Source organism: Chionomys nivalis, chromosome 6 (genome assembly GCF_950005125.1).
Source record: "Chionomys nivalis chromosome 6, mChiNiv1.1, whole genome shotgun sequence".
In the NCBI taxonomy this organism is placed as follows: Eukaryota; Metazoa; Chordata; class Mammalia; order Rodentia; family Cricetidae; genus Chionomys; species Chionomys nivalis.
Genome location: NC_080091.1, coordinates 35,823,072 through 35,849,862, shown reverse-complemented (window position 1 = coordinate 35,849,862; position 26,791 = coordinate 35,823,072). Strand labels below are relative to the sequence as shown.

The window sequence follows — 26,791 nt, the reverse complement described above, 5'->3', positions numbered from 1 at the left end:
AGGGCTGAAGCAGAGCAGAGTAGAAGTGTAACACTTCTGGGGAAACCTTCACCTTGGGGAGTAGAGTTGTTACACTCTGGGGGACCTGAGCAGATCTGTTACTATTTCCCTGGGGAAAGCCTCCCCTGCCGGAGCAGAATTGTTACATTGGGGAAACCTTTCCCGGGAGCAGAGGTGCAAGCTACTCTGTTGCTTATGGTGATTTTGTGATATTCTTTGGCTCCAGGCTGCCGGGAGCCCTTTCCATCTGAGCTGTAATGCTTACAGAAGAGGAGGGGGGAGGAAGAAGAGAAAGTAGGCAATGGGGCAAGGCTGTGACACCAGGACCCAGCTGCTTAAAAAGGCATTATAACATAATTAGGAAAAGAAATGTCCGGGACAGTGGTCAATTAAAAGGTAAAGTTCTTAACTATTACACTATGATCCAAATAAACCCTGCAGATTTAAAAGGAAAAAATGAACACAGCAACCATACTCCCAAGGGTCAAATAAGTGGGGTAGGAGGCAGCAGAGGTCTGTTTTCATTTCATCTGGAGAGTGCAGATTCCTCCACATAGACTTGTACTTGATGACACACATCAGCATCATCTATGAAAACACCAAAACAGCATTCTGTTCTCGCAACTTCTGGTGGAGGTGGGGAGGTGGTAGGGAGATGGTGGGGAGGCATAATCGGCCCAAATGGAGATTCTGAGAGGATTTGTTCGCTTGTTGAGAAAGGATCTCACTATGTCACCCAGGCTGGCAGGGCATTCAAGATACTGCCCTCGTCAAAGTTAGAATTCTGAGGAAGGTTTTCTTGGAGATGAGTCTTCAGCCGCATGAAGATCCACTCTAAGGGAGCTCCATTCCAAGATTGCGAGCAGACCTTGAGTATAGCATCTGGATCCTCCTCCTGGTGGTGCACATGTTGACACTTGAATGCCCAGTAGTTCATGAGCCTGGCATGCGCACTGAGCACTGTCGTTTGCCTGAGGTGATTGGTGCCCGAGGTCAGCTCTGGAGCATGCGCACACGGCGTTACTTGGCAACGACAGTCCTGCCAACTGCCTAAGAGGTGGAGGGATGTTAAACCTTGGGGCTTCTCTGTGGGCGCATCCTGGCGAGATTCCGAGACTTGGTCGGCTCTGCATTAGTACTGGAAGAGGCTAAGATTGGGACCCGGACGTACTGGGTTCCTGTGAGCACTGCACTGAGGCTGTTTACGGGAGAAGTGAAGGCAATACAAGCAAGAGTCCAGTGTGAAGGGCCGCAGTCTGAGTCATGAAGAAGATCTTCAAGGGTCATTTGCCCTGGGGCTTCCTGGGCTTTAGAAATGCCAATGCTGAGAACCAGGAATGGCACAGGTACCTCACAGGCTACATACCTGTGAAAAAGATACACAAAGCTGCAAGCATGGGAGACATAACCCAAGTGCAGAGGATGCTCGAATTTGGGGATGTGGACGTGAACGTTACAGACCGGAAGAAAAGGTCAGAGGGCGCAGGGTGGGGGTGGCCCGGAACAGGTATGAGTGAGCAGCAGGAGGGTCCTAGGAGAGGTCTTGGCCCCTAAATACTGGAGAAAGGAGGTCGAGGCCTGCTTTCACAGGGGACGCTGGGCTTTCTCCCCACCACGGGCTCCTCAGCACTTGAAACATGCACACCGTGGATGGGTCTAGAGTCTAGGCATTCTTAATGAGAAGGAAAGAAGAGAAAGAAGGCTTACTTCCTTCTTAGTTGGTCTCCAACCCCCATAATATTCTGCTTTCAGAGCGCTTTACTGACAGTTTAAATGTGATTTCCCCCACACAGTTGAGATACACAGCATTTTCTGTAAATGTGCACATGAACAAACTGCTAGTTGCTGTGGAGTCCCAGGACAAAATTTCATTCAATAAAATCCCATATTCATTTTATCTCCCGGGAACCAGGGATTACCTGTTACTTCCTGAGGGACCTCACATGGCAGCTGAAGCGAGACGCTAGTTTATCTTCAGAGTCGGTTATTCAGCGTGGCCATCTTCACTTATCATCTGCTGATCAGCTATTAGTCCTTCTGGTTCCTAAGTGGGATAGTTTGATTAGCAGCGGTCTTCATCACAGGGTGCGTGACGCTCTCAACTTCCCACAAGAGCCCCACTAGCTTCAGTTGCTTCCTTGATGCTGAAGCGGATTGTTCCCTCCAGACTTTCTCAGTTTTGAGACTATGGAAGCCGTGCTGCTTGTCAGTGTGGTCCCTGCTCCAGGCAGACCTCAGTCAACAAGCCGTTCCAAATCTCCCATTGTCTCTGCTGTGATGCCATCCCCGCTGGGATCCTCCAGGTTTAACTGTGCTCTATTCTCAGCACTGCTGAGTAGAAAGAAAGAAATTCCAATAGGTTCCTCTGCTTTGGAGGAAAAGTGAGGGCTGTCCCTGTTGCTGTCTCATCTTACCGTCTTAACGCTGTACAGTAGCTCTCGGGCGTGCTCTCTCTCACAGGACTGCTCTGCACTACGCCTGCGCTCACGGCCAGGCTGAAATGGCGACCCTCTTGCTATGGTATGAATGCAACATTGAAGCCCGAGACAGCGACGAAAGTACAGCTCTGATCAAGGTAATTAGGGCCAACAGGTGCAGCCGTAGACGGAGGAGTATAATTCCCGGATATCCAGGTGTGGGAGGCCTGTACCCCATGTGGGAGGCGGATATGGGGCCCGTGTCGTGTAGTACTGGAGGCAGAGGCTTGAGGACTGTGCCACACAAACCCAGAACATGCAGGTTTCATTACACCCTGGGATACATGAGAACACAGTCTCAAAACTTTTTTTTTTAAAACTTGAATAAAAATGAATTTCTGACATTTAAATGTAACTATTTTGTGGAACTTGTGGAAAAATTATCTCGAATTTCTTTAGCTGACAGTCTTTCCCTTGGGACAATATCTACAGGCAGCACAGCGCCAGCACGAGGAATGTGTAAAGGTTCTCCTGGAAAATGGTGCTGACACAAATGCCATTGATGCAAATCAAAACACGGCTCTCCACTATGCGGTCTACAACAACAGCACCTCCATAGCTGCCAAACTTCTGGAGTTCAGAGCAGACACTGAAATTAAGGCAAAGGTAACACCCATCTTTATTTCCCAGATAGATTAAAGGCATTCTCCTGGAACCATAACACATATAGAGGCTAAAGTGAGCATTCCTTAACTAAAAATGGTTTATATATCCATAAAAATTATTTGAGAAAACTGTATTAATATATGTATAAGAAGCTTGCAGAATACCAAATAGACTAGACCAAACCCCCCCCCCTTAACACATAGTAATCAAAACACTAAACATACAGAATAAAGAAAGAATATTAAGAGCTGCAAAGGAAAATCCAAATATCATATAAAGGCAGACCTATCAAATTACACCTGACTTCTCAGTGGAGATCTGAAAGCCAGAAGGTCATGGACAGATGCTTTGCAGACAATAAGAGACCATGAATGGAAGCTTAGACTACTATACTCATCAAAACTTTCAATCACCATGGACAGAGAAAACAAGATGTTTCATAACAAAACCAGATTTAAAAATACCTATCCACAAATCCATACCTACATCTCTAGTACCTACAGAAAGTACTAGAAAGAAACTACAACCCAAGAAAGTTAGCTGCATTCATGAAAACAAGGCAATAAATAATCTCACTTCAGCAAAACTAAAAAGGGAAACACACACACACACACTATCACCAAAACAAAAAATAACAGGAATTAACAATCATTGATCATTAATATCTCTTAATATCAATGGACTCGATTCACCTATAAAAAGAAACAGACTGATGGAATGGATAAAAAAAAAAAACAAAACAGGATCCATCCTTCTGCTTCATACAAGAAATATTCCTCAAATTCAAAGACAGGCATTCCCTCAGAGTAAAGCATTGAAAAAAGATTTTACAACCAAATGGACCTAAGACTCAAGCTGGTATAGTTACCCTAATTCTAGCAAAATAGACTTTAAACTAAAATTAATCAAAAGAAATGAGGAAGGATATTTCACATCACAGGAAAAAAAATCCATCAAGATGAAGTTTCAATTCTGAACATTTACACTCCAAACGCAAGGGCACCAACATTTGTAAAAGAAACCACATACAAACCCCACACACTAATAATGGGAGACTTCAACACCCCACTCTCACCAGGACAGGTCTGCCAGACAGAAACTTAACAGAGAAATAAGGGAACTAACAGATATTATAACAGGCATCTATAGAACATTCCACCCAAACACAGAATATACCTTCTTCTCAGCACCTCATGGAACCATCTCTAAAATTGACCACATACTCGGTCACAAAACAAACCTCAACAGATACAAAAAAGTTGGAATAACCCTATGTATCTTATCAGATCAACATGGAAAAAAGTTAGAATTCAACAACACAAACTACAGAAAGCCTACAAACCCATGGAAACTGAAAAACTCTCAACTGAGTTACTACTGGGTCAAGAAAGAAAGAAATGAAAGATTTCCTAGAATTCAATGAAAATGAATGTACAACATACCCAAACTTATGAGACACTGTTGAATGAGTTTCTGTCCTGCCTGGTTCCCACAGTCGTTAAGTCCCAAAGAAATCACACAGAGGTCTACATTAACTATAAACTGATTGGCCCATTAGCTCAGGCTTCTTATTAACTCTTATAACGTATATTAACCCATTATTCTAGTATATGTTAGCCACATGGCTCAGTACCTTTTTCAGTGGGGTAGTCACATCTTGCTTCTTCTGTGTCTGGGCCAGGACTCTAGACTAGGACCTCCTTCTTCCCAGAATTCTCCTGTTCTCCTTGACCTGCCTCTACTTCCTGTCTTGTTGTCCTGCCTATACTTCCTGCCTGGATACTGGCCAATAAGCATTTATTTAAAATATAATTGACAGAATATAAACCATTGTCCCATACCAGGACACAATGAAAGCAAGGCATGGCACTAAGTACCCACATAAAGTATCTGGAGAAATCTCACACTAGTGACTTAACAGTACCCCTTAAAACTAGAACTAAAAGAAACAAAGTCACCCAGAAGGACTAGATAACAGGAAATAGTCAAACTCAGAACTAAAATCAATAAAATAGAAATAAAGAGAACAACACAAAGAATCAATGAAACTGTAGGGGAGTGTGAGCGCTACAACTCTGGAGCTGCAAAGATAGCCCGACTTTTTGGGAAGCCAGGCACAATAGGACAGCTCTGGAGGGGGAGAGCTGCAATGTGACATCTCTGGAGGGGTAGGGCCCCAATAGGACAGCTCTGGAAGCTGGGGTGGAGTTTTCCCATGAAGAAGAGGGATTGGTTAGTTTAGCTGGTCAAGGGCAGAGATGGCTCTGACTTCATGGCCAAACTGTGCTTCTTTCACTTGTCCTTTTTAGCCTTTTGACTCTAATCTTAGGGCCAGGGAATATTTCTTTCACTGGCTCTGATTCTAGGAAAAAAAGTTTGTTTCTTTGACACTGGTTTCAGAGTCAGGGCATTTTTCTTTGGTCCTGGGTTCAAGGCTAAGGGTGTTTCTTTTCCTGGCTCAGTTTCAGATGCAGGGTATGTTTCCTTCCCTGACTCTGGGTTCAGAGTCAGGGTGTTCAGTGCTTGGTTAGTTTCCTGCTCAGGGATCAGTTGGTTCAGTTGGTCAGTTGGTTAGGGGAAGAGATGGCTCTGATTTCAAGGTCAAATTGTGTTTCTTTCACTGGCTCTAGGTTCAGAGTCAGGGTGCCAGGGATTGGTTGGTTTTCTGCTCCAGTTGACCCTTTCACCCTACAGAAACAAAGAGTTGGTTCTTTGAGAAAATCAACAAGATTGACAAACCCTTATCCAAACTAACCAAAGAGAGAGAGAGAGGGAGGGAGAGAGAGAGAGAATATCCAAATTAACAAACTCAGACATGAGAAAGGGGACATAACAAGAGATGCTGAGGAAATCAGAGAATCATCAGGTCATACTTCAAAAACATGTACTCCACAATATTGGAAAATCTAAAAGAAATGGACAATTTTCTTGATAACTGCTACATACCAAAGTTAAATTAAGACCAGATAACCAAATTAAATAGACCTGTAACCCATAAGGAAATAGAAATAGTCATCAAAAGCCTTCCCCCCAAAAAAGCCTAGGGTCAGATTGTTTGAGCAGAGACTTCCACCAGAATTTCAAAAAACAGCTAATACTGATACCCCTCAAATGTTCCATGCAATAGAAGCAGAAGGAACACTGCTAAACTCTTTTTATGAGGCTACAGTTACCCTGATACCAAAACCACACAAAAATACAACTAAGAAAGGGAATTACAGACCAATCTCCCTCATGAACATTCATGCAAAAATATTCAATAAAATACTGGCAAACTTAATCCAAGAGCACATCAGAAACATCATCCACCATGATCAAGTAGGCTTCATCCCCAGAGATGCAGGGATGGTTTAACATAATGTAATCTACCATATAAGCAAACTGAAAGAAAAAACCCACATAATCATCTCATTAGATGCTGAAAAATCCTTCAATAAAATCCAACACCCCTTCATGATAAAGGTCTTGAAGACATCAGGGATACAAGGAACATTCCTAAACATAAAAAGGCAACATACAGCAAGCCAACAGCCAACATCAAACTAAATGGAGAGAAACTCAAAAGCAATTCCACTAAAATAGGAAAAAGACAAGGCTGTCTACTCTCTCCATATCTATTCACTACAGTACTTGAAGTTCTAGCTAGAGCAATAAGACAACAAAAGGAGATAAAGGGAATACAAATTAGAAAGAAAGAAGTCAAACTTTTGCTATTTGCAGATTATATGATAGTATATACAAGTGGCCCCCAAAATTCTACCAGGGAGCTCCCATAGCTAATAAATATCTTTAGCTATGTAACAGGATACAAGATTAAAAAAAAATCAGTAGTCCTCCTATATATAGATGATAAATGGGCTGAGAAAGAAATCAGAGAAACATCAAGTGTGACAATAGCCACAAACAACATAAAATATCTTCAGGTAACTGTAACCAAACAAGTGAAAGACCTGTATGACAAGAACTTTAAATTGTTGAAGAAAGAAATTGAAGAAGATATCAGAAAATGGAAAGCTCTCCCATGCTCAAGGATTGGTAGGATTAACATAGTAAAAACTGCAATATTAGCAAGTAAATCTACAGATTCAATGCAATACCAACCAAAATCATAACACAATTCTTCACAGACCTTGAAAGAACAGTACTCAACTTCATATGGAAAACCAAAGAACCCAAAATAGTTAAAACAATCCTGTACAATAAAGGAACTTCTGAAGGTGTCACCATCCCTGACTTCAAGATCTACTATAGAGGTATAGTAATAAAAACAGTTTGGTATTGGCATGAAACAGACATGTGGATCAATGGAATCAAATTGAATACCCTGACACAAACCCACACACCTATGAACACCTGATTTTGACAAAGAAGCCTAAATTATACAATGGAAAAAAGAAAGCATCTTCAATAAATTGTGCTGGCATAACTGGATGTCTACATGTAAAAGAATGCAAATAGATCCATGTCTGTCACCCTGCACAAAACTCAAGTCCAAGTGGATCAAAGACCTCAACATAAATCCAATTACATTGAATCTGATAGAAGAGAAAGTGGGAAGTAGCCTTGAATGCATTGGCACAGGAGACCATACTTCCTAAATATAACACCAGTAGCACAGATACTGATGTCGACAATTAATACATGAAACCTCTCGAAACTGCAAGCAAAGGACATGGTCAACAAGACAAAACAACAGCATACAGAATGGGAAAGATCTTCACCAACCCTCGTCTGACAGAGGGCTAATCTCCAAAAAGAACTCAAGAAACTAGACAACAAAATATCAAGTAACACAATTTAAAAATGGGGTATGGGTCTAAACAGAGAATTTTCAACAGAAGAAACTCAAATGGCCAAAAGACATTTAAGGAATGCTCATCAGGAAAATGCAAATCAAAACAACTCTGAGATACCTCTTACACCTGTCAGAATGGCCAAGGTAGTACTGCTTCCTGCTTCTCCCTAGTTTTTGGCAAAGACAGATAAACACCAGTGGAGAGAGCTTGCACCCCCATTTGGGGAGTTAAAACTGTGTAGATGGAAGAGCTGATACCCAATACTGTGCTGTCTGGGGTCGCTCTGCTGAGACCCTAAATGGATTTCCTTGTAGAGGGCCAGACTGCTGAATTGCCCCATAACATTTTGAGGGGCCTGAGGAAGGCCCCTCTGCCAGTTTCCCTGCAGGGGATTCCTTTGGCCATCCTTTTTTGATTTACATCTATTAGCCCAATGTTTTTCTCTGTTTTTGGTCCCCAGGCTTATTCCTTTATCAGGACACTGCTTGATTTCATGCCCCATCTGACTACACCCAAAGCAACTTCCAGGAGATATATTAGTTCTCCCTCTCCCTGGGCCTTGATTTCTTTGTCAGAAGAGAACATCCTTAACTATTTTTCCCTGTGATGTAGCAGCCATGGCTAAGCCCTGACTATATGAGGGCCCAGTATTTGAACAAAGGTGAATGTAATCAGAGATGTTGTCTTTCTTTCTAAAAGGTCTCAAAGCAGCCTGATAGGCAGCATTAGCATTCTCATACACTAGCTCCTTAGCAAAGGCCTAGATTCTCCATCCCCAATTCATCAGCCCGTTGTTGACATTAGCCTAGAGACAAAGACCTAAAATAATTCATCAGGTTCCTGCCTTATTTTTGACAAGTCCTCAGTATATTTTCCAGAAGATGGAAACTTATTTCAGGCCTTCGTGGCAGCTGCACCGATCTTACACTGCCGCACCATAATTTAACTGCTGATCTGTCTCCTGATAAATGCCTTCTCCAGCGAGCATATCAAAAGTAATGGGAATTTATTGGGACCAGCTGTGACTTGACATTGTTCAGCAAATTCAGTTTTCCACAACAGGTAGTCCCTGCCTGACAGGCAAGCTTTGGCCATCTGTTTCTGATCTCCGGGAGGCAAGGTCTCTACAGCCATGTTTTCTAACAGAGTTGGTGTAAAAGGAGCAGGGGGCCTATATGGAGAACAGATTATTTTAAATTCCTTGAGTTGTTTAAATGGGATTGACACGTGCACCCTGACTAAATTTCCCTGCGTGTTCAATTGCTCCATCACTGGAACCATCAGAAGCCTTGCACATCCTCTCTGCTAACTGCCGCTCTAATACTAGCTTGTGGATGAGATGCCTGACTAACGGTGAGTGTTGCCGTGTTCCAGGAGGTCTTTGCAACATAGACAGCCCCCTAAGTGGATCTAAACCAGCCGCTACGGTAGGCAGAAGAGTGCCCTTCCGAAAAGACTTGCAGAATCTCATTTTTATTTTAAAGGATAGTACCACATCTCTCAAGCCCTTTAACTCCTGCTCAATCTCACCACAAGGTTTCTACCTCTCATCATCCATGGTCAGAAGTGAGGGAGGGCTTCTTCCTCAAGCCCAGCAGTCAAACCGATCATCACCAAACAGCTCCTCTGGCAGTGCGGAGGGTTTTGCTTCACTTCTAACTGTGAAATACCTCCTGCCATTCAGGGCACAAATCCAAACTGTGCCGCATGAGTGCCCACAGACTCAGCATCCACTGGGACTCCTCCAGATCACACTCATCATGTTGTTGGAGTTTCACTCCAATTCTCTCGCGTGTCTGCATCCAAGGTCCCGTGCTCAGGAAGCTAAAGGCACACCTGCTCTACAAACTCGGAAAGTTTCTGTGCTTGCTGCTGCTCTACTTCAGCTCCTCTGGCTTTTAAAATATCTTTAAGCAAATATATAAACAGCTGGCTGATATTACCCTCCCCATATTTACATCTTTCCTCCAAGTTCCTCACAGCGCTTCCTCTTTGCTCTTATCTGAGCCCCTTTCCCCCCTGCTGTCCCTCACTTCGTCCCTGTTTTTAGGTCTCCTTTGTCAGGACCTGCCGACCTGTTGAACATGCCTGAAATGGGGAGTGAGGACTGAGAAGAGAAAGAGACAAGAGACAGAAGATAGAGTCAGGAGGGCTCTCAGTAAATACTATAGCCACCTCGAATTTATTTCTCATTGTCCTTTTATACCCCAAAAAAGGGGAGGGCAAAAGACTTCCTTACTATGGTTCCAGGAACAAACAAAAGCAATCATCTCCTTAATTGTCAAAACACATCTAGTGACCACACCTTTGGCTAAACATCCTGTCATTTGGCCTTGGCAAACTTGAACTCTTTGATCTTGAGTCAAGATGGGAATAGAGTCACTGTGAACTTCCACAATCAACCTACAATCTGCAGCCCCAGAGAGGCTACATAGCAAAGAGGGCCCAAAGAGGGATGCGTGGATTTCCCTGGGAAGGGGAAATAGAAGAGATCTCCTGGATGAACTGGGTTGGAGGTGGAGGGATGGGAACTTGAGGGAGCAAGAGCTGGGTTGGAGGCTGAATGGAGGGGGGAAGTAATGAGGATGACCCCAGCTAAGAATCCTTGCAATACTACAGTGGGTACCTAAACTGGCCATCTGCTATAATCAGATTGATTACCTAACTGTCATCAGAGATACTCTATTCAGTAACGTAGGGAAGCAGAGGTAGAGATTCACAGCCAAGCACTGGACTGAGCTCTGCGAGTCTTGCTGATGAAAGGGAAAAGGAATTGTATGAGCCAGGTGGTCATAATGGGGGAACCTACAGAGATAACTGACCTGAGCTCATGGGAGCTCATGGACTCTGGACTAACAGTTAGGGAGACTCCATGGGACCAATCTAGATCTTCTGCATGTGTATGACAGTGTGTCACTTAGTCTCTTTGTAAGACTACCAGTAGAGAGATCAGGACCTGTCTTTTGGGAATCTGTTCCCCATGCTGGATTATCTTGCCCAGCTTTGATGCAAGGAGAGGAGCTTGGTCCTGCCTCACCCTGACGTGCCATGCTTTGTGCAAGCCCATGGGAGGCCTGTCCCTTTCTGAATGGAGATGGGGGAGGAATGGAAGGGGAGGGTGTAGATGGGAAGTGGGGGGGGATCCAGAAGAGAGGAGGAAGGTGAAACTTCAGTTGGTATGTAAAATAAATAAAAAAATTATTTAAATAAAATAAAATAAGAAATAGCCAACCTCTTTTAAAAGTTCAAGTCTTTCAGCATAAACAATTCAATGTCCAACTATCTGGGTTTCACTGGTGATCTTCTGGATTCCTCCAAAGGGCCTGGGTCACTTCTCAAGCTCTGCTCTCTGCAACACACATAGTTTATCTTCTAGGCTCGTTAGCTCCACTCCACTGCTGCTGCTGGTCTTCCAATGGTACTGGTCATCTCTACAGTGCTGGAGCCCCTTGCGGCAACTGGGCTGCACGTTCACCAATAGCCTCTCATAGGCTGTCTTCATGGTGTAAGGCTTCAACTTCTTTGCATGACCTCTTTAGCCTAGGCCTTCGACTGCACTGAGGCTGCACCTATAACAATGGCCTCTCACAGTGCCAAGTCTCAGCTGCTCTCCATGACCCCTTCATGCCTTGAAAACCAGTATCATCTGGGTGATCCTTACACATTACCAAGTCTGGCTATCAACATGTGGTACAACCTTGGCCACCTCTGGAACACAGCTTCCCTGTGCTCTCAGGAAACACTCACCAGAAGAGTTCAGTGAAGCTAGTCTCAATCACCACTAATTTGCTAGCTCCATCATCAACTGTCCCTTTACAGCAAAATTTTGCTTCAGTAGTTCGGGTATCATGTTAATCTCAGCTGACTCTTCAGCCTCAGCTAACCAGAACCACAGCATCTTAATTCAAAACAGCAAATGGCCCTGGTAGAGTCTCTAATACTGCCTCTGAAGTTCACAGGCCAGGCCTCCATTTTCTCCACTTTTTTCAACATTCTTATCTTCCAAGTTCCACAGAACACCCCACAGAACTCTTAACACTCAAACTTCTAGCCCAAAGTTCCAAATTCCTTCCACAAACCTCACCAAAACATGGTCAGGTCTGTCACAGCCATACCGTGCTTCTGGTACCAATCTGTCTGCATTAGGGTTTCTTTTGCTGACGAAACACCAGACCAAAAGCTAGTTGGGGAGGAAGGTTTGTTAGGCTCACACTTCAGCATCGCTGCTCGTCACTGAAGGAAGAAGTCAGGACAGGAGCTCAAGCAGGGCAGGATCCTGGAGCAGGAGCTGATGCAGAGGCCATGGAGGGATGCTGCTGACTGGCTTGCTTCTCATGGCTTGCTCAGTCTACCTTCTTTTTTTATTTTATTTTATTTTTTTGAGTTTATGGTGTCATTTTTATTCAAACATCCACATTCCATTCCCTGGCTCCCATGTTTATAGCCATATCATAATAAAAAATTCATTTAGTTCAAATTCAAAAATTCTCATACTCTTTCATAGTCCAAACACTGTTTAAAAGTCCAAAGTCTCTTCTGAGACTCATGACAATTTTTATTTTATTTTTTATAAAAAGGAAACAGACTGTCTTTTTTTCATTTTACATACAAATCCCAGTTCCCACTCCCTCCCCTCCTCCCATTCCTTCCACCTTTTCCCCCACCCCATCCACTCCTCGGAGAGGGCAAGGCATGTTGCTTTAAGGAAGGACCAAGGCCCTCCCTGCTATATCTAGGCTGAACAAGGTGTCCATCCAAAGAGAATGGGTTCCAAAAAGCCTGCCCCAGCAATTGGGAAAAATCCTGGTGCCACTGTCAGTGGCCCTGCAGTGTGCCCCAACCATACATTGTCACCCACATTCACAGGGTCTAGTTTGGTCCTTCCCTGTCCGACCAGAGTTGGTGAGCTCCCATTAGCTCAGGTAAGCTGTCAGTGAGTGTCCTCATCATGGTCTTGACCTCTTTGCTCATATCCCCACTCTTCCCACTCTTCAACTGGACTTTGGGAGCTCCGTCCAGTTCTCTGCTGTCTATCTTCTTATAGAATCCAGGACCAGCAGCCCCAGGGATGGCACCACCTGCCATGGGCTGGGCCCTGCCCCGTTGATCACTAACTGAGAAAACGCCTTACAGCTGGATCTCAAGGAAGTATTTCCTCAGCAGAGGCTCCTTCCTCTGATGACTCCAGCTTGTGTCAAGATGTCACACAAAACCAGCCCAGACAGTTGACTTCACAGGGCCTTAGTAGAGTTGCAGCTGACTGAGAAATACGTAATTGCGGGAGTTATCAACTGTTCCTGTTTTCACAGAACGGCTACACACCGCTTATACTGGCAGTGTTGGAAAACAAACTGGAGATGGTGGAGCTGTTGTTACGGGCCGCGGCCAATATAAACGCCCTGGATAACTACAAGAGGTACCTTCAAAACCCTTTCCAATCCTCCCAACATTCTAGAGTGGTTGCGATAATTTAAAACATCAATACTAAATTCATAAGAATTTAGCTCACGCTCATAGAAAACACATTAAAACAAATTAACAGGTAGGTAGAAATTAACTGTTCAACTTTGTCTATCTGTCTGTCTGTCTCTCACACACACACACAAAACTGTATGGCAGGGCTCACATTTCCTAATATTGTCTGATATTTGTTACTTGAAGTCAACTTTTTAGTCATATGATTTTATATTAACTAAAATAGTTTCATATTAGCCTTATTTTTAGAAATGTAAACTGCTAGTTTAAGATTCCAATGAAATTCTTAACAATTTTACAGTATTTCCCACCTCTGACTCTTGCATACATTTCCTCTAAAATGCTATATTAGTGAGAAATACTTTTGAAAATTGCTTTATATCTTTGATGGCTCTTTGCTTTGAGTTGCTTTGTTTGAAGAATATCAGTGTTGGATTATCTCCAAATGACTAGACTGTGTCTTATTAGATTATTAATCAATATCTCCCCGTCCTTTTCTGATTTATGTTGATGTGTTCAGCTTGTCACTAGTCTGACCAAATACATAGAAGAAACCATTTAATGGAGGAAAAATTTATTTTGTGTCACAGTTTCATGGGCTCCAATCCACGGTGGGCTAGAGTTACCTTGGAGCCAGAGGTTAGGTAGATTATGAAAGGAAGTGGGAGCATGAAGCAGGGGAAGGTCTCATCTCTTTAAAGCCAGGACACAGAAAAACAGAAGGGTACCTTGACAAGGCAAACCCTTCAAAGGACACGGCCTAGTGACTCAGGTCCTTCCCCAGAACCCGCATCCTAATAGACAAGCTAGCAACAATCTCACAAATGAATTAAAATACAGATGCCATTAGCACCCATGTGATCTAATCACCTCAGTGGTACAACCTCCTCGGGCCAACTCCTCAACCCTTAAAACTTCAGCCGATGTCTACTCATTGGACTGGCATGTACAGAGGAACTCACCTAACTCCACCTGAGTAAAGTTCCAGTAATGAAAGTAGGCTATAAGAGATGGATAAAGGCGACTTAGTCCTCCTCACAAGACTGGGCTTATCTGTGTCTTCCTGATTGATGCATGGCCTCACAAGTATTTATCACCACGTATATTTTCTGAGATGAGCATAAGGATAATATTCCTTTTTATCATTTATCTTATTTATATGCATGAATGTTTTGCTTGTATGGATACATGTGCACCATTTGTCTGTCTAGTGCTCATAGAGACAAAAAGAGGGTATCAGATTCCCTGGAATTGGGGTCACAGCTTTGCACCATCATAACTGGGTCTGAAACTGGGCCTTCTCTACAAGAGCCTTAAGTGCTCTTAGCCACGGAACTGCTCTCTAGTCTGCCAAAATCAGGGTAATATTCTTCCATGTCTGTATAGCATTGCTGTCAGCACCTAGCTCAAGGCAGTCAGCCCCATTAACCAAATCACTGTTACCAAAAATTATCTTTAATTTTAAAGTTCTATTTATTTTTTATGTTTATGAATGTTTTGTCTGCATAGATTTCTGTGTACCACATACATGCCTGGTACCCAAGGAAGTCAGAAGGGGGTGTCAGATCATTGGAAGCTGGAGCTAATATGGTTGTGAGCCCCCATGTGGGTGCTGAGAACAGAACCCAGGTCCTCTGCAAGAACAAACAAGTGTTTTTAACCACTGGGCCATTTCTCCAACCTGCTATTATCTTTACTACTAATATTTTATATTAATAACTTTTGAAATAACACCAATAACTTTTCCTTGTTTGGCCTGTTGCTGACTATGAATTACGGTCTATTACATCAGGCTAGGGAAGTCATGGAGACATCTTCATTTAATTTCGCCCCCTTCAGGTAAATGATCGAGGCATAGCACTGGCCCCTGCATGGCACGGAATTCTACTGAGCAGCACAGCAGTGGCGCAGGAGGGCTCTGGGTTCTCCCCTTTAGCATTAGAGGTAACAAAGATCAGTGAATGACATACCCCCAATGGTTTTGTCTGTTCTTAACTGCTGACGACTACTCTAACATACAGGCTACAGGGGAACTCAGACAGTTGTTTGTATGACTTTAATAAAGTGTGTCAGGAAGCCCGGTGTTGGTGGCACTTGCCTGGTCTACCTAATAAGTACCAGGACAACCAGGGCTATGTAGAGAGTCCTGGTCTCAAAATAAATAAATAAACAGACGAACAAATTAATAAAGTGAAGTGTGTCAGGGTAACATTACATTTGTTCTTTCAGGTCTGCCCTCATACATGCTGTGAGAGCTCAGTCTAAAGACATGATCAGCTTTCTTCTCCAGCAGGGTGCAGATGTGTCTTTGGTGGATATCTACGGAGCAACTGCACAGAGTTACACTGTTTTTGAAACCTTTCAAGTGTAAGTGTTTATATTACAATACTGGCTAGCTTCAAATTGATATTTTTAGTAGTTATAACCACCCCATCCTTATATATCCAATGAGATTTCACAGTTCAGTCTGTGGCATGGCCATGAGTTAGTGGACTTCATCATGGACCAGAAGCCAAGCAAACACTGGACTAGGTTGGAGGAGTGACGGGTACAGAGTTCTCTATCTTAGATCCTTGACTTTGGCAGCACTGGCAACTGAACTGAGATTCTCATCTGCTAGGTATGGTCTCCCCTGCGATAGACCCCCAGGCCCTGTCTCAGGAGGGTTAAGTCCTTTACTTAGGATCAGAGCACCACTCTTCCATTCCAATAGTAAGACCCACACAAGGTGTATAGGTAGTGTTCCGGCTTTAAGTGGTCTTATTGGTTGTTTGAGTTTTTTTAATGTCAAATTTAGCAGAAAAATGTGGTTATCTTCTCCTGAGTTCTCTCCCTCAATATTGTTCTTTTTTTCAGTTTTTTAAATATTATTTTTATATGTATGGGTGTTTTGCTTGCATGTATATCTATGAATCTCTTGCATGACCAGTGCCAACAGAGGCCAGAAGAGGGTGGAACTGGAGTTACACACAGCTGTGAGCTGCCAGGTGACTGTTAGGATCAAAGCTGGGTCCTCTGCAAGAGCAGTGTTCTTAACCACTGAGCCATCTCTCCAGCCCCTGGCTTTTATAGTTTTTAATGTTTGACGCTTTCTTTCTGGCAAGAGATGCCCAATAACAATGGGCAGACTTTCTTTTGACTTTTCTACATTTAGACTTCTGATTAATGTTTTCAAGGGTTTTCTCAGCTGGGGCAATTCAGGCAGCAAAAACAACAAGAACCAGTCCTTGAACCCTCAGCTCATCTTTAAAGAGAGGACATTGTGCAAATAGATTATCCTGTCGCTCTTGACCGTGGAATCCAGAGGGAGTGTCCTTGAGAACATTCTAGACTGAGAGAGGTGGAAGCAGAAAGAGGAACCTGCAAGCTTGATTGTTTCAGAAGTTGACATAGAAACAAATAAAAACTGCCATATAGCTGGCTGTGGTGGTGCACACCTTTAATCTCCCAGCACTCAGGGGGCAGAGGCAGGCAGATCTCAGAGTTGGAGGCCAACCTGGTCTACAGAGTGAGTTCCTGGACAGCCAGGGCTGTTACACAGAGAAACCCTGTCTCAAATAAACTTAACCAAACCAAAATAAAACAAAAACTAGATGGCTTACTTTTCCTAGGACTTAAAAAAAAAATCCAGCTCGCCTCTCACTGTACTTTGCTCTGCAGGCTTTCCAAAGGCCCCAGTTCTACAACAAGAGAGGACAGATATAATTCTGATGCCAAGGTAAAAAACTGATTTGTCATGCTGACTTTTTGATTTGGGGCTCTGGGGATTTGGCTCAGTGGTGGGGTGTTTGCCTGGCTAGTATAAGGGCTAGGTTTGGTCCTCAGCTCCGAGTGGGGGACATGTGCTCTCTCTCTCTCTCTGTACTCTAATAGCAAAGTTGACTTAGGAAGAGGCTTTAACATAGATTTTTATGCGCAAACATTAATTCAAAGAGGGGGTCGGTTAGGAGACGGAACAACGGAACAATAGTCTGAAAATGTGTGTGGCCTTTCTCAATGAAGAGTCAGACTTGTTTTACAAATAGCCCTATATACAATCTTGGTGGCTTCTGAGGTGACATTGTTCAGGGGTTTGGTGTGCTGGCTGGTTTCTGTCGATTTGATACAAACCTAGACATATCTGGGAAGAGGTAATTTTAATTGAGAAAATAAGATCGCCCTACAGGCAAATCTGTGGACATTTTCTTGATTGATGATTTGTGTGGGAGGGGAGGGCCCGGCCCATTGTGGGTGGCTCTTCCTCTGAGCGAGAGCTCCTGGAGTATGTAAGAAAATGTATGGAGCAACAGGGATTGACCAGCTAGGAAGCCACACTCCTTCCTGGTCTCCACTTCCGTTCCTACCTCCAGGTCTCTGAGTTCCTGCCCTGGCTTCCTTGCAAGCTGTAAGATGAAATACACTTTCCTCTCCAAGTTAGTTTTGGTCTTGGTGTTTTATCACATCAAAAGAAATCCCATCTAAGACAGTTGGTAAGGAATACTTTCCCCATCTTTTGTAAATGAGATCTTAAGTGAATCTTAAGTGAATAGCTCCTGGCTGTGATTGGGCAGATTGGAGGCTGATCTGAAAACACTCTAAGTCACAAGGTCAAAGGAATCCCTGTTGACAGGTCACAGGGAGTTGAGAAATACACTTTGACTATAAGCGAAGTTCATGGAACTGTGAGATTCTCAGAGCTGCAGGTTAACAGCTGGGACACGGGAAGGGTAAACTGGAAGCTCACGTTCGTTTAGGTCTAAGCTTGGTTCATCGCTATGTGAACAGTATTATTTGAAGTGTCTGTACAAAACCCTGTCTCTCTATAAACAATCTTCACACTGATTTGATTGTGTTGGGAGACCTGGGTCACCTGACTGCCATTTCGTGAGAGTCCAGACCAGGGCTTCCTTTCCCTTTGCTTGCTCCACTAATTTCCCTGTCTTTATATCCTGCCTCAATTTCCCCTTTAGTACCCTTTATCTGAGGCATTTCTCCCTTGATTGTAAGAACTGTATATGAGCCGGGCGATGGTGGTGGGCACCTTTAATCCCAGCGCTTGGGAGGCAGAGGCAGGCGGATCTCTGTGAGTTCGAGGCCAGCCTGGTCTACGAAGCTAGTTCCAGGACAGGTTTCAAAGATATAGAGAAACCCTGTCTTGAAAAACCAAAACAAACAAACAAACAAAAGAACTGTATAGGAAGCCTCTTCGCTGCTGAGCAAGGATGCAGGCCCTGTCCCACCCAGGGACTCAAAAATCTTGATCATGTTGATGGAATAGAACCTCATGAAGGTTGTGAATCTGGGGGGAGGATGTTCTTATTCAGGATGTCAAAGTATGCTGTGCCTGGGCCTAAGATCAGTTTGGATGTGTAAATCACAGAGGACCGAGAACGTATTGCCCAAGTTGTTAGGAACGTGTGCAGAGTCTTCTAATGATGGCACAAGCTGTCTTAAGTACTTCTGTTAGTATTTCAAGGGCTTTCTGGATTGAGACCCTTGATTTGTGAAAATAAATATTAATGCTTATATCCTAACAGTATGGCTAAGACAACAAAAATTTCAAGGAGTAATCTAGCATCAGAACAAATGAAAAGAAAACTACAGTGAAGCTGTAGTCATTGTGTCTGATTATAGCTGCAATGAACAGTTTAACCACGGGGAGGTCATAAATGTGGATAGAGCTATAGCTGGACTTGACTTTGTACTCGAGATCTTTTCTTGCTTTAGACTTTGCAGCCTTAACATGTTTTGCTGGTAAACTGGCATTGCCCTAAGGTGGTTCTTGAGGCTCTGGAAACTCAGAGGGAACAGACTTCGTTCTGGAATAAGGTTACACTAACTTGATTTCTTCCGGTCTGGGGAGAGCAGGCCACGGTGTACCCTTAAGGTATCAGCAGATACATATATTCTTGGCGTGGATGCTTCTGAGTAAAATCTAATTGTGCTCTCCGCAGTGGCTGAAGCAAGTGTGGGTGCTATAGTAGAGACTGAGCAACAGGCTCATATGAGGTTTGGGGGATGCAGATTTTAGTCCTCCCCAAGTCATTAGTGAGAGGAATTGCTAAAGTTCTCAGGTAACATGAATCATGATTGTTTCCTTTGGTCTCCCCGAGGCAATGGGATCTTGTGTTCTCTGGAGTCCCCTGGCCATTTTCAGATCGCCTGCATCCTTGGGTGGCCCATGCCCTCGCTGCTTCTGGGTTAGAATGATTATAACTAATTCTTGCAGAGATATCAGAGCCATTTCCTTATCTTCACCAATGTGTTTGCCAATGTCCTATAACTTAGGAGAGATTCCAGACATAACAACTTATCCTTAGGCCATGTCTAGTGCAATTCCCAAGCTGGCGCTGACGGTAAAAATGCCTTTAGCTTCGGGGATTTCCATCAACACATTTCTACACAAGTCTTTAAATAAGGAGTCCTGGATTCAGAAATGAGGAGCTTCACCAGAGAAACGTGGATGGCTCCAGACTTTCAGAAAATATTCCTTAAGTTGATCATCCTTTTCAATGTTAAAGTATGTAATTTCAGATGATTTGTTTGGAGGTACTACATCATAAATAATAGGTAACAACGCAAGAAAACATTGTAAATAGGAAAGAAGGCTAAAGAGCATCTTAGTGTCCTTCAACTCTGGCCTTAGACTAGGAATCTTGGTATTTCTTGAGCTTTATAAATGGTGCCTTCCGTTCATCAGTGCAGCTTTGCACACTGTACGTTATTGTCTAGAAATCCTGATTGCCATTTTTTTTGTCAAAGTGGAGTGAGGAGGTACTGCTTTTCTTTTTTCCTAATTTGTGTTTCATTAGAAATGTCATACTTTTCAGGTAGTTATAGATAACTTTGATTGGCTTGCAGAATTACTTCTTTTTAGTAATAAAATGGATGTTTTTATTATGTGGTGATTATAGAAAGATTAATGTATAAGAAAAGTAGTATGAGCAGTATACTAACCAAGGGAAGAAGTTACTGAAAGACAAATGTCTAGACTTTCCTAAGAAGAAATTCATGTAATTAAACCATGCAAACACATTACAACATTTAACAAGCAAACAGGTAAATTTCCCCAGTGTCCCACTGGGAGCGTGGGTGCCAGGAATTGGCACCAGGGGTCCTGACACCTTAAATACAATTGAATTAAGTGAGTATTTTCCATAACCTTGAGGGAATGTTGACATCATTGGAAAGATCTTCACTGTGTGCCCCTGAAGCTTGGCTTCCTTAACTCTAAACATTTGTCACAAAACATGGGGCAGAAGAGACAGGGAATCTTGAGACGTGAGCAGGAATGGTACGTGGTTTGGACCATTAGAGACTGCAAAAAACCCCGGAGCATCTATTGGCTGGTTCCTCTAACAGCCTGTTGAAGCACATTGACCAACATGGTTGTCTCATTCAGAAGGGAACGCTCTGGAGACTAGATACCACCATAGTGGGCCAGTGTGTTACCACCTGCAGCAAGCCACAGCAGGCGAGGGAGTGGCCACCCTTGTGGAACAGGTGTAGTGACCATGTACGGATAGCCTTGTCAACAGAACCAGCGAGGAAGAAGCTGCCACCGCAGCTTGCCAGTTGCTTTCCTGTTGACTAGATATGAACTTAAAATAGTTTCTTCCATGCACAATGCACAGTTTTGTAATGTTGTCAAACACTTTGGGACAGGAATTGAGGAAGCCGGCTCTAGCAGTGAAAAGCCGGCTTATGAATTCAATAAACAGTCCATCTAAATCCTAGAATTCTAGCTATGGAATCAAAGAGCCCTATTGCAAATGGAAACAAGTGTCATGATAAATGTGACAAAAGCGATGGCCGCAGAGGTCCCAGAAAAGGGGAGGCATGGAAGGAGAAGCCTGCGCAATGGTGGTGGTCAGTAAGGGGACCTTCCCCAGTAGGGGCGGCATCTGGAGGGAGAGGGACCATTGCTTACCCTGTGCCCATGCTCTGGTCACAGGTCCATTCAGAAGTGCCAGTGCAACCGGGCGGTGGTGGCGCACGCCTTTAATCCCAGCACTTGGGAGGCAGAGGCAGGCAGATTTCTGTGAGTTCGAGACCAGCCTGGTCTACAAGAGCTAGTTCCAGGACAGGCTCCAAAACCACAGAGAAACCCTGTCTCAAAAAAACCAAAAAACAAACAAACAAACAAACAGAAGTGCCAGTGCAGTTGAGAAATATGCAGTTTGTTGAGTTCTTGGCCTTTTCTCTTTCTTTTTAACAGGAAGACTGCTTATCCTGTGCACACTCCACCCAGGACGGGGAAAGGATGGCACAATCGCCAGCGAGGGAAGAGGGCGACAGAGGCGCAGCCGACAAGCTGGGGAGGTACAGCTGCCTGCACATTCCCTTAGTTAAAACAAGCACCAGGGTGGTATGAGATGGTGACTCTGTAACATTAAACTGATAAGAAGAAACTTGTTTGTAAGTGTTGGTAGTTCCTGAAAACCACGCCACTAAAGCATAGGCTAATGGTAGCAGCCATTATTAGAGTGGGAAAAACAAGACAACCAAATACAGTAACTTAGGCTCCCTTTAAAACTGCCTAATATTTGCCATTTGCAGCCTGACTGACGTTATGAGCTCAGTCCAGTGTAAAGGGATCCCCAAGAGTTTCTTTACTTTCTCCCTCTGGTGTGTATTTGTGGGGAGAAAACCCTTTAACTGGATAAAAGTCATCGGTGTGTGGTAAAGGAAAGAGTTAGTTAGTTTCCAGCCTTCCCATTTCCTGGGTGTGTGACTTGGGACCATTTATAACTGTTTCCCTTTCCGGTGGCGCTAGAAGCCGCTGCTTCCGTGAGTGCTGACTCCCAGATTATCGGTGCCAGTGACTTCACTGCTCTGTTATTGTTACTCATGTTTTTTTCTGCAGAAAAACCTGACCTCCAGCACAACTCGTCCCACAGAACTTTCCATTGCAGCACTGGCCTGCATCCTCCCCACACCCGTGACCTGTGTGGAGAACTTGAAAGCACCATGGCTGTTCTAGTCAACTTAGACAAACACACACACACATACACGTGCACACAGGCACGCGCATGCGTACACACACACACAAATCCACAGTGATCACTTGCAGAATAGCTTTAGCAGAGGTACTATCCATGGAAAGCCCTCTGATTAATATAAAGTAGGTTGTGGTACACGGTGAGCTGAGAGCCTTTCTCTTTTATCTGTCTCTGTTTGTAGCTTTGAAGATAATTTGTAGAATGAATACTTAACAATAAAGCTCCCAAGTTATTCATTTTGTTCCTATATGTGAATTTTCAATTCTACTGGGACAGCTAAGTTCCCAAATATAACCAAAATATACTACCACATGAACACACTGAAAGACAAAAACCACATCCATGTTCATACCATTAGATGCAGAAAAGGTCTTTGACAAGATCTAATGTCCCTTCATAATAAAAGTCCTGGAGAGACTAGAGATACAGTGGGCATGTCTCAACATAACAAGACAATTCAAGGCAATCCCACAGTCAACATAAACTTAAATGGAGAGAAACTAAAATTAGGAACAAAACAAGGTTCTCCCCTCCTCCACACTCATTCAGTCTGGTGTTTGAAGTCTTAGCTAGAGCAGTAAGACAACTAACCAATGGAGATCAAGGGGCTACAAATTGGAAAGGAAGAAGTTAAAGTACCTTTATTACAGGTAATATGGCTTCATACGCAAAGGAACCTAGAAACTTCACCAGGACATTTCTACAGCTGATAAGCACTTTCACCAAAGTGGCTGGATACAAAATTAGCACGCAGAAAAGTCAGTAGCCTTCTGTTTTAGGGTTTCCATTGCTTCAATGAAACGCCACGACCATAAAGCAAGTTGGGGAGAAAAGGGTTTATTTGGCTTACACTTCCACATTGTTGTTCATCACTGAGGGAAGCCAGGACAGGAACTCAAGCAGGGCAGGATCCCAGAGGCAGGAGCTGACGCAGAGGCCATGGAAGGATGCTGCTTCCTGGCTTGCTTCTCATGGCTTTCTCAGCCTGCTTCTTATAGAACCCAGGACCACCTCCCCATGGATGGCACCACCCACCATGGGCTGGGCCCTTCCCCATCAATCACTAATCAAGAAAATGCTTTACAGCTGATCTTATAGAGGCATTTTTCTCAATTAAGGCTCCTTCCTTTCAGATAACTTTAGTCTGTGTGTCAGGTTGACAACAGGCTGGCTGGCTTGCCTTCCTATATACAAATGATAAATGGACTGAGAAAGAAATTGGAAACAGTGCCTTTAGTAATAGCCTCAAAAATATCTTGGGGCAATTCTAACCATGTAAGTGAAAGACTTGTATAATAAAAACTTCAAGACATTGAAGAAATTAAAGAAGACACCAGAAGATCAAAAATATCCCCCATGCTCATGGATCAGTAAAATTATTATAGTGAAATGGCCATCCTACCAAAAACAATCCATAGATTCAACACAACCCTCATCAAAATTGCAACACAGTTCTTCACAGAAACTGAAAAACATAATTTTCAGATTCATATGAAAATACTCACACATACAATAATAGCAGGGCTGCTAAAACAATCCTGAATAATAAAAGAACCACTGGAGGTCTCACCACCTCAGATTTCAAGTTGCATTACAGACGTAGAGCAATAAAAATAGCATGGTATTTACATTAAAACAGATATGTAGATTAATGGAATTGAATCAAGGAACCAGATGTAAGTCCACTCACCTGAGTTCTGGCAAAAAAAAAAAAAAAAAAAAAAAAAAAAAGCCAAAAATACGCACTGGGGGAAAGAGAGCATCTTCAACAAATGGTGCTGGTCTAACTGTGTTGAAGGAGTTACTGGCAGGCCTGCTTTTCGTCCTGCCCAGCTACCGCACTGCTAGCTTAGCCCCGGAAATAATTACCCGGAAACTGTATTCTTTTAAACACTGCCTGGCCCCTTTAGTTCTAGCCTCTTATTGGCTAATTCTCACATCTTGCTTTAACCCATATTTAGTAATCTGTGTAGCACCACGAGGTGGTGGCTTACTGGGAAAGATCTTAACCTGTGTCTCAGAGAGGAGAGGCATGGCATCTGACTCACTTCCCTTCTTCCCAGCATTCTGTTTTGTCTACTCCGCCTATCTAAGCTGCTGTCCTATCAAAGGCCAAGGCAGTCTCTTTATTTGACCAATGAAAGTAACACATAGACAGAAGACCCACCTACATCAGAACTGAATAGCACAAAATTCCAAATGGATCAAGGACCTCAACATAGGCCAGATACATGAATCTGGTAGGAAAGAAAGTTAAACAGCCTTTAACTCGTGGGCACAGGAAAAGACTTCCTGAACAGAACACTGATAGCAGAGGCACTGAGATCTAAAATAAATACCCGGGACCTCATGGAACTGAAAGCTTACGTATGGCAAAGGACACTGTCATTCACACACAGTGACAGGCTGAAGAACAGAGGGGGTCTCTACCTATTACATGTCTGATAGAGACTAACATCTAAGATACATAAATAACTGAAGAAAACAAAACAAACACAAAACCTTGGCATCAAAAAAACTAATAACCCAGTTTAAAAATGGGGGACAGAGCAAAGCTGAGAGTTCTCAAAATGACTTTCTCTGGAACATTTACTCTATTAATGCTTGATTAATTTTTCCTGAGTAACCAATGCCAATGTAGTCTGTATTGAAATCCATATTACAGAAAAGGCCGTAAACTCATGTCTTTGAATCATAGTTAAAAAAAAAAAAAAGATCCTGCTTGACCCATTCAGAGAGAAAGACAAACACAAGGACAAAAAAAAAAAAAAAAAACATCAGGGAAACTAAGGAACTGTGATTCCTCACCCTCTTCCTGACCATGGCCAGTGGACTGTAGCTCCGTGAGCTCCTGTCCGTGGTGACCATTAGAGGATTGCCTCTGGTTTCTGGACAATCGTCAGGAGGACTGGTGCACTCTGGCAATTCCCTGAGAAGAGCCGCCTCTTTCCCTGGCAGTCTTCTTGATTATCCTGACCGGAATCCACAGAATCCATGAAACTAATCTTTTCTATCTGAGGGGGGTTAGGGAGCAAGGCACTCACAAACTCTTGATGGTCTTCTTCTTTATTCTTTCTTTCTTTTTTTCTCTCACTATCTCATGTTGTTTTATAGCTTTTTTTCTCAAGAGAATCTTCCAGGCAGTACAAGAGTCAAAATGGCTGCATTCCATTTCTCAAGTGAATGATTATAGGTGAAAACTGTTTTTAATCTCCCTCACATGATTAAACATTTTCTGTGTTACAGGTCAAAAACAAATTATCCCAACAACCCACATGCATTCATACCCAAGCGACTTGTTATTGATTAACCATTTGGGCAAGCAAGGTGTTCTTGTCAGGTCTTTTACTGGCAGGCTGCATTTTGCAGTTACAAAGAAAGAAAGGAGTCAAATACTTTATTACTTATCTTGAAAGGTAATCTTATAAGGAATCGCAAAGGAATCACAAACCTAAACTTTTATGTAGAAAAAAGAATCAGTCAGCTCTACTTTAGGGTGCATACCCACTCATTAATATATATTTTTTATATCAAGGGATTGAGGGCAGAAATGGGTATAAGGAATTAATAATCACCTTTGGTCATCAACCAAACCTAGCAAGGAGAGTATGTCAGCCAGTAATAACTGGGCTGCCTTGTTCTTGTTCCCTGACCTGAAAGAGTTCCTCACTCAACTATGTGTCTTTCCAAAACTTTAGTTTGTCTTCTTGGGTTTTCACCTCAAAGTTATTTAACAAAAAATCTTAGTCTAACTTTGTTATTTTCAAAGCTTTGTTTCAGCTGTGATACACTCCTGTGAACACATCTCCCGACATTAAGGTTGAAAGAATTTAAACTACCTGGGCTACTGGGACTCCACTGTTAGCCATTAACTTGAGCTATAATCCATGCAGCTCCTTAGGCGAGACTCACAGACCCTGGCTGTGAAACATGTCCTCGTATTTATTTTTATTCATCAAAAATCTATATAAGCTATCATTATTATTATCAAATTACAGCTTAGGGAGGGGTCATCTTTTTGACAATCCACAGGTAAAAATGCCCAGTAGAACAGGATATTTCCAAGAGATAAACTCACTATATTACAGGCAGTGGAGATCTCCCCAGGTCCACTCACACCATGCTAGATACCAGAGAAAGAGAGCCGCAGCAAACATGTAAATGCACAGCAGAAGCAAAAGACATTCCAGGGTCTGTAGTCCTGTGGCCTTGCCTAAATGAGATCGACCCATGGGAGGATTCCTTTCTGCTGGCTGACACCGGGGATTTCAACTGCAGCTCGCTGCTCCCTGGCATGGCCCATGGCACAGCCCTGAAGACATTTATACAAGAAACATTATAAGGATGGAGCAGGTTATATCCAGGAGAGAGAGAGAGAGCGCATGCACGTGCATGCACTTGGAGGCAAGAACAATGAGATAAGAAGTCATGAATTTGAAGAATAGAGAAGGATATA

The 26,791-nt window shown here is 43.1% G+C and overlaps 1 protein-coding gene across 1 annotated transcript in view; it reads left to right on the top strand.

Moving 5' to 3' along the window:
- The first annotated feature begins 1,263 nt into the window (after positions 1-1,263).
- The window catches only part of LOC130876329 (ankyrin repeat domain-containing protein 36A-like), a 140,998-nt gene continuing 115,470 nt past the window's right edge, over positions 1,264-26,791 (top strand). Inside the window, exons 1-7 of the mRNA XM_057772858.1 lie at positions 1,264-1,472; positions 2,461-2,575; positions 2,910-3,083; positions 13,189-13,295; positions 15,584-15,721; positions 17,015-17,072; positions 21,552-21,655. Of these exons, the coding sequence (XP_057628841.1) occupies positions 1,264-1,472; positions 2,461-2,575; positions 2,910-3,083; positions 13,189-13,295; positions 15,584-15,721; positions 17,015-17,072; positions 21,552-21,655 (905 nt within the window). The remainder of the gene's footprint in view (positions 1,473-2,460; positions 2,576-2,909; positions 3,084-13,188; positions 13,296-15,583; positions 15,722-17,014; positions 17,073-21,551; positions 21,656-26,791) is intronic.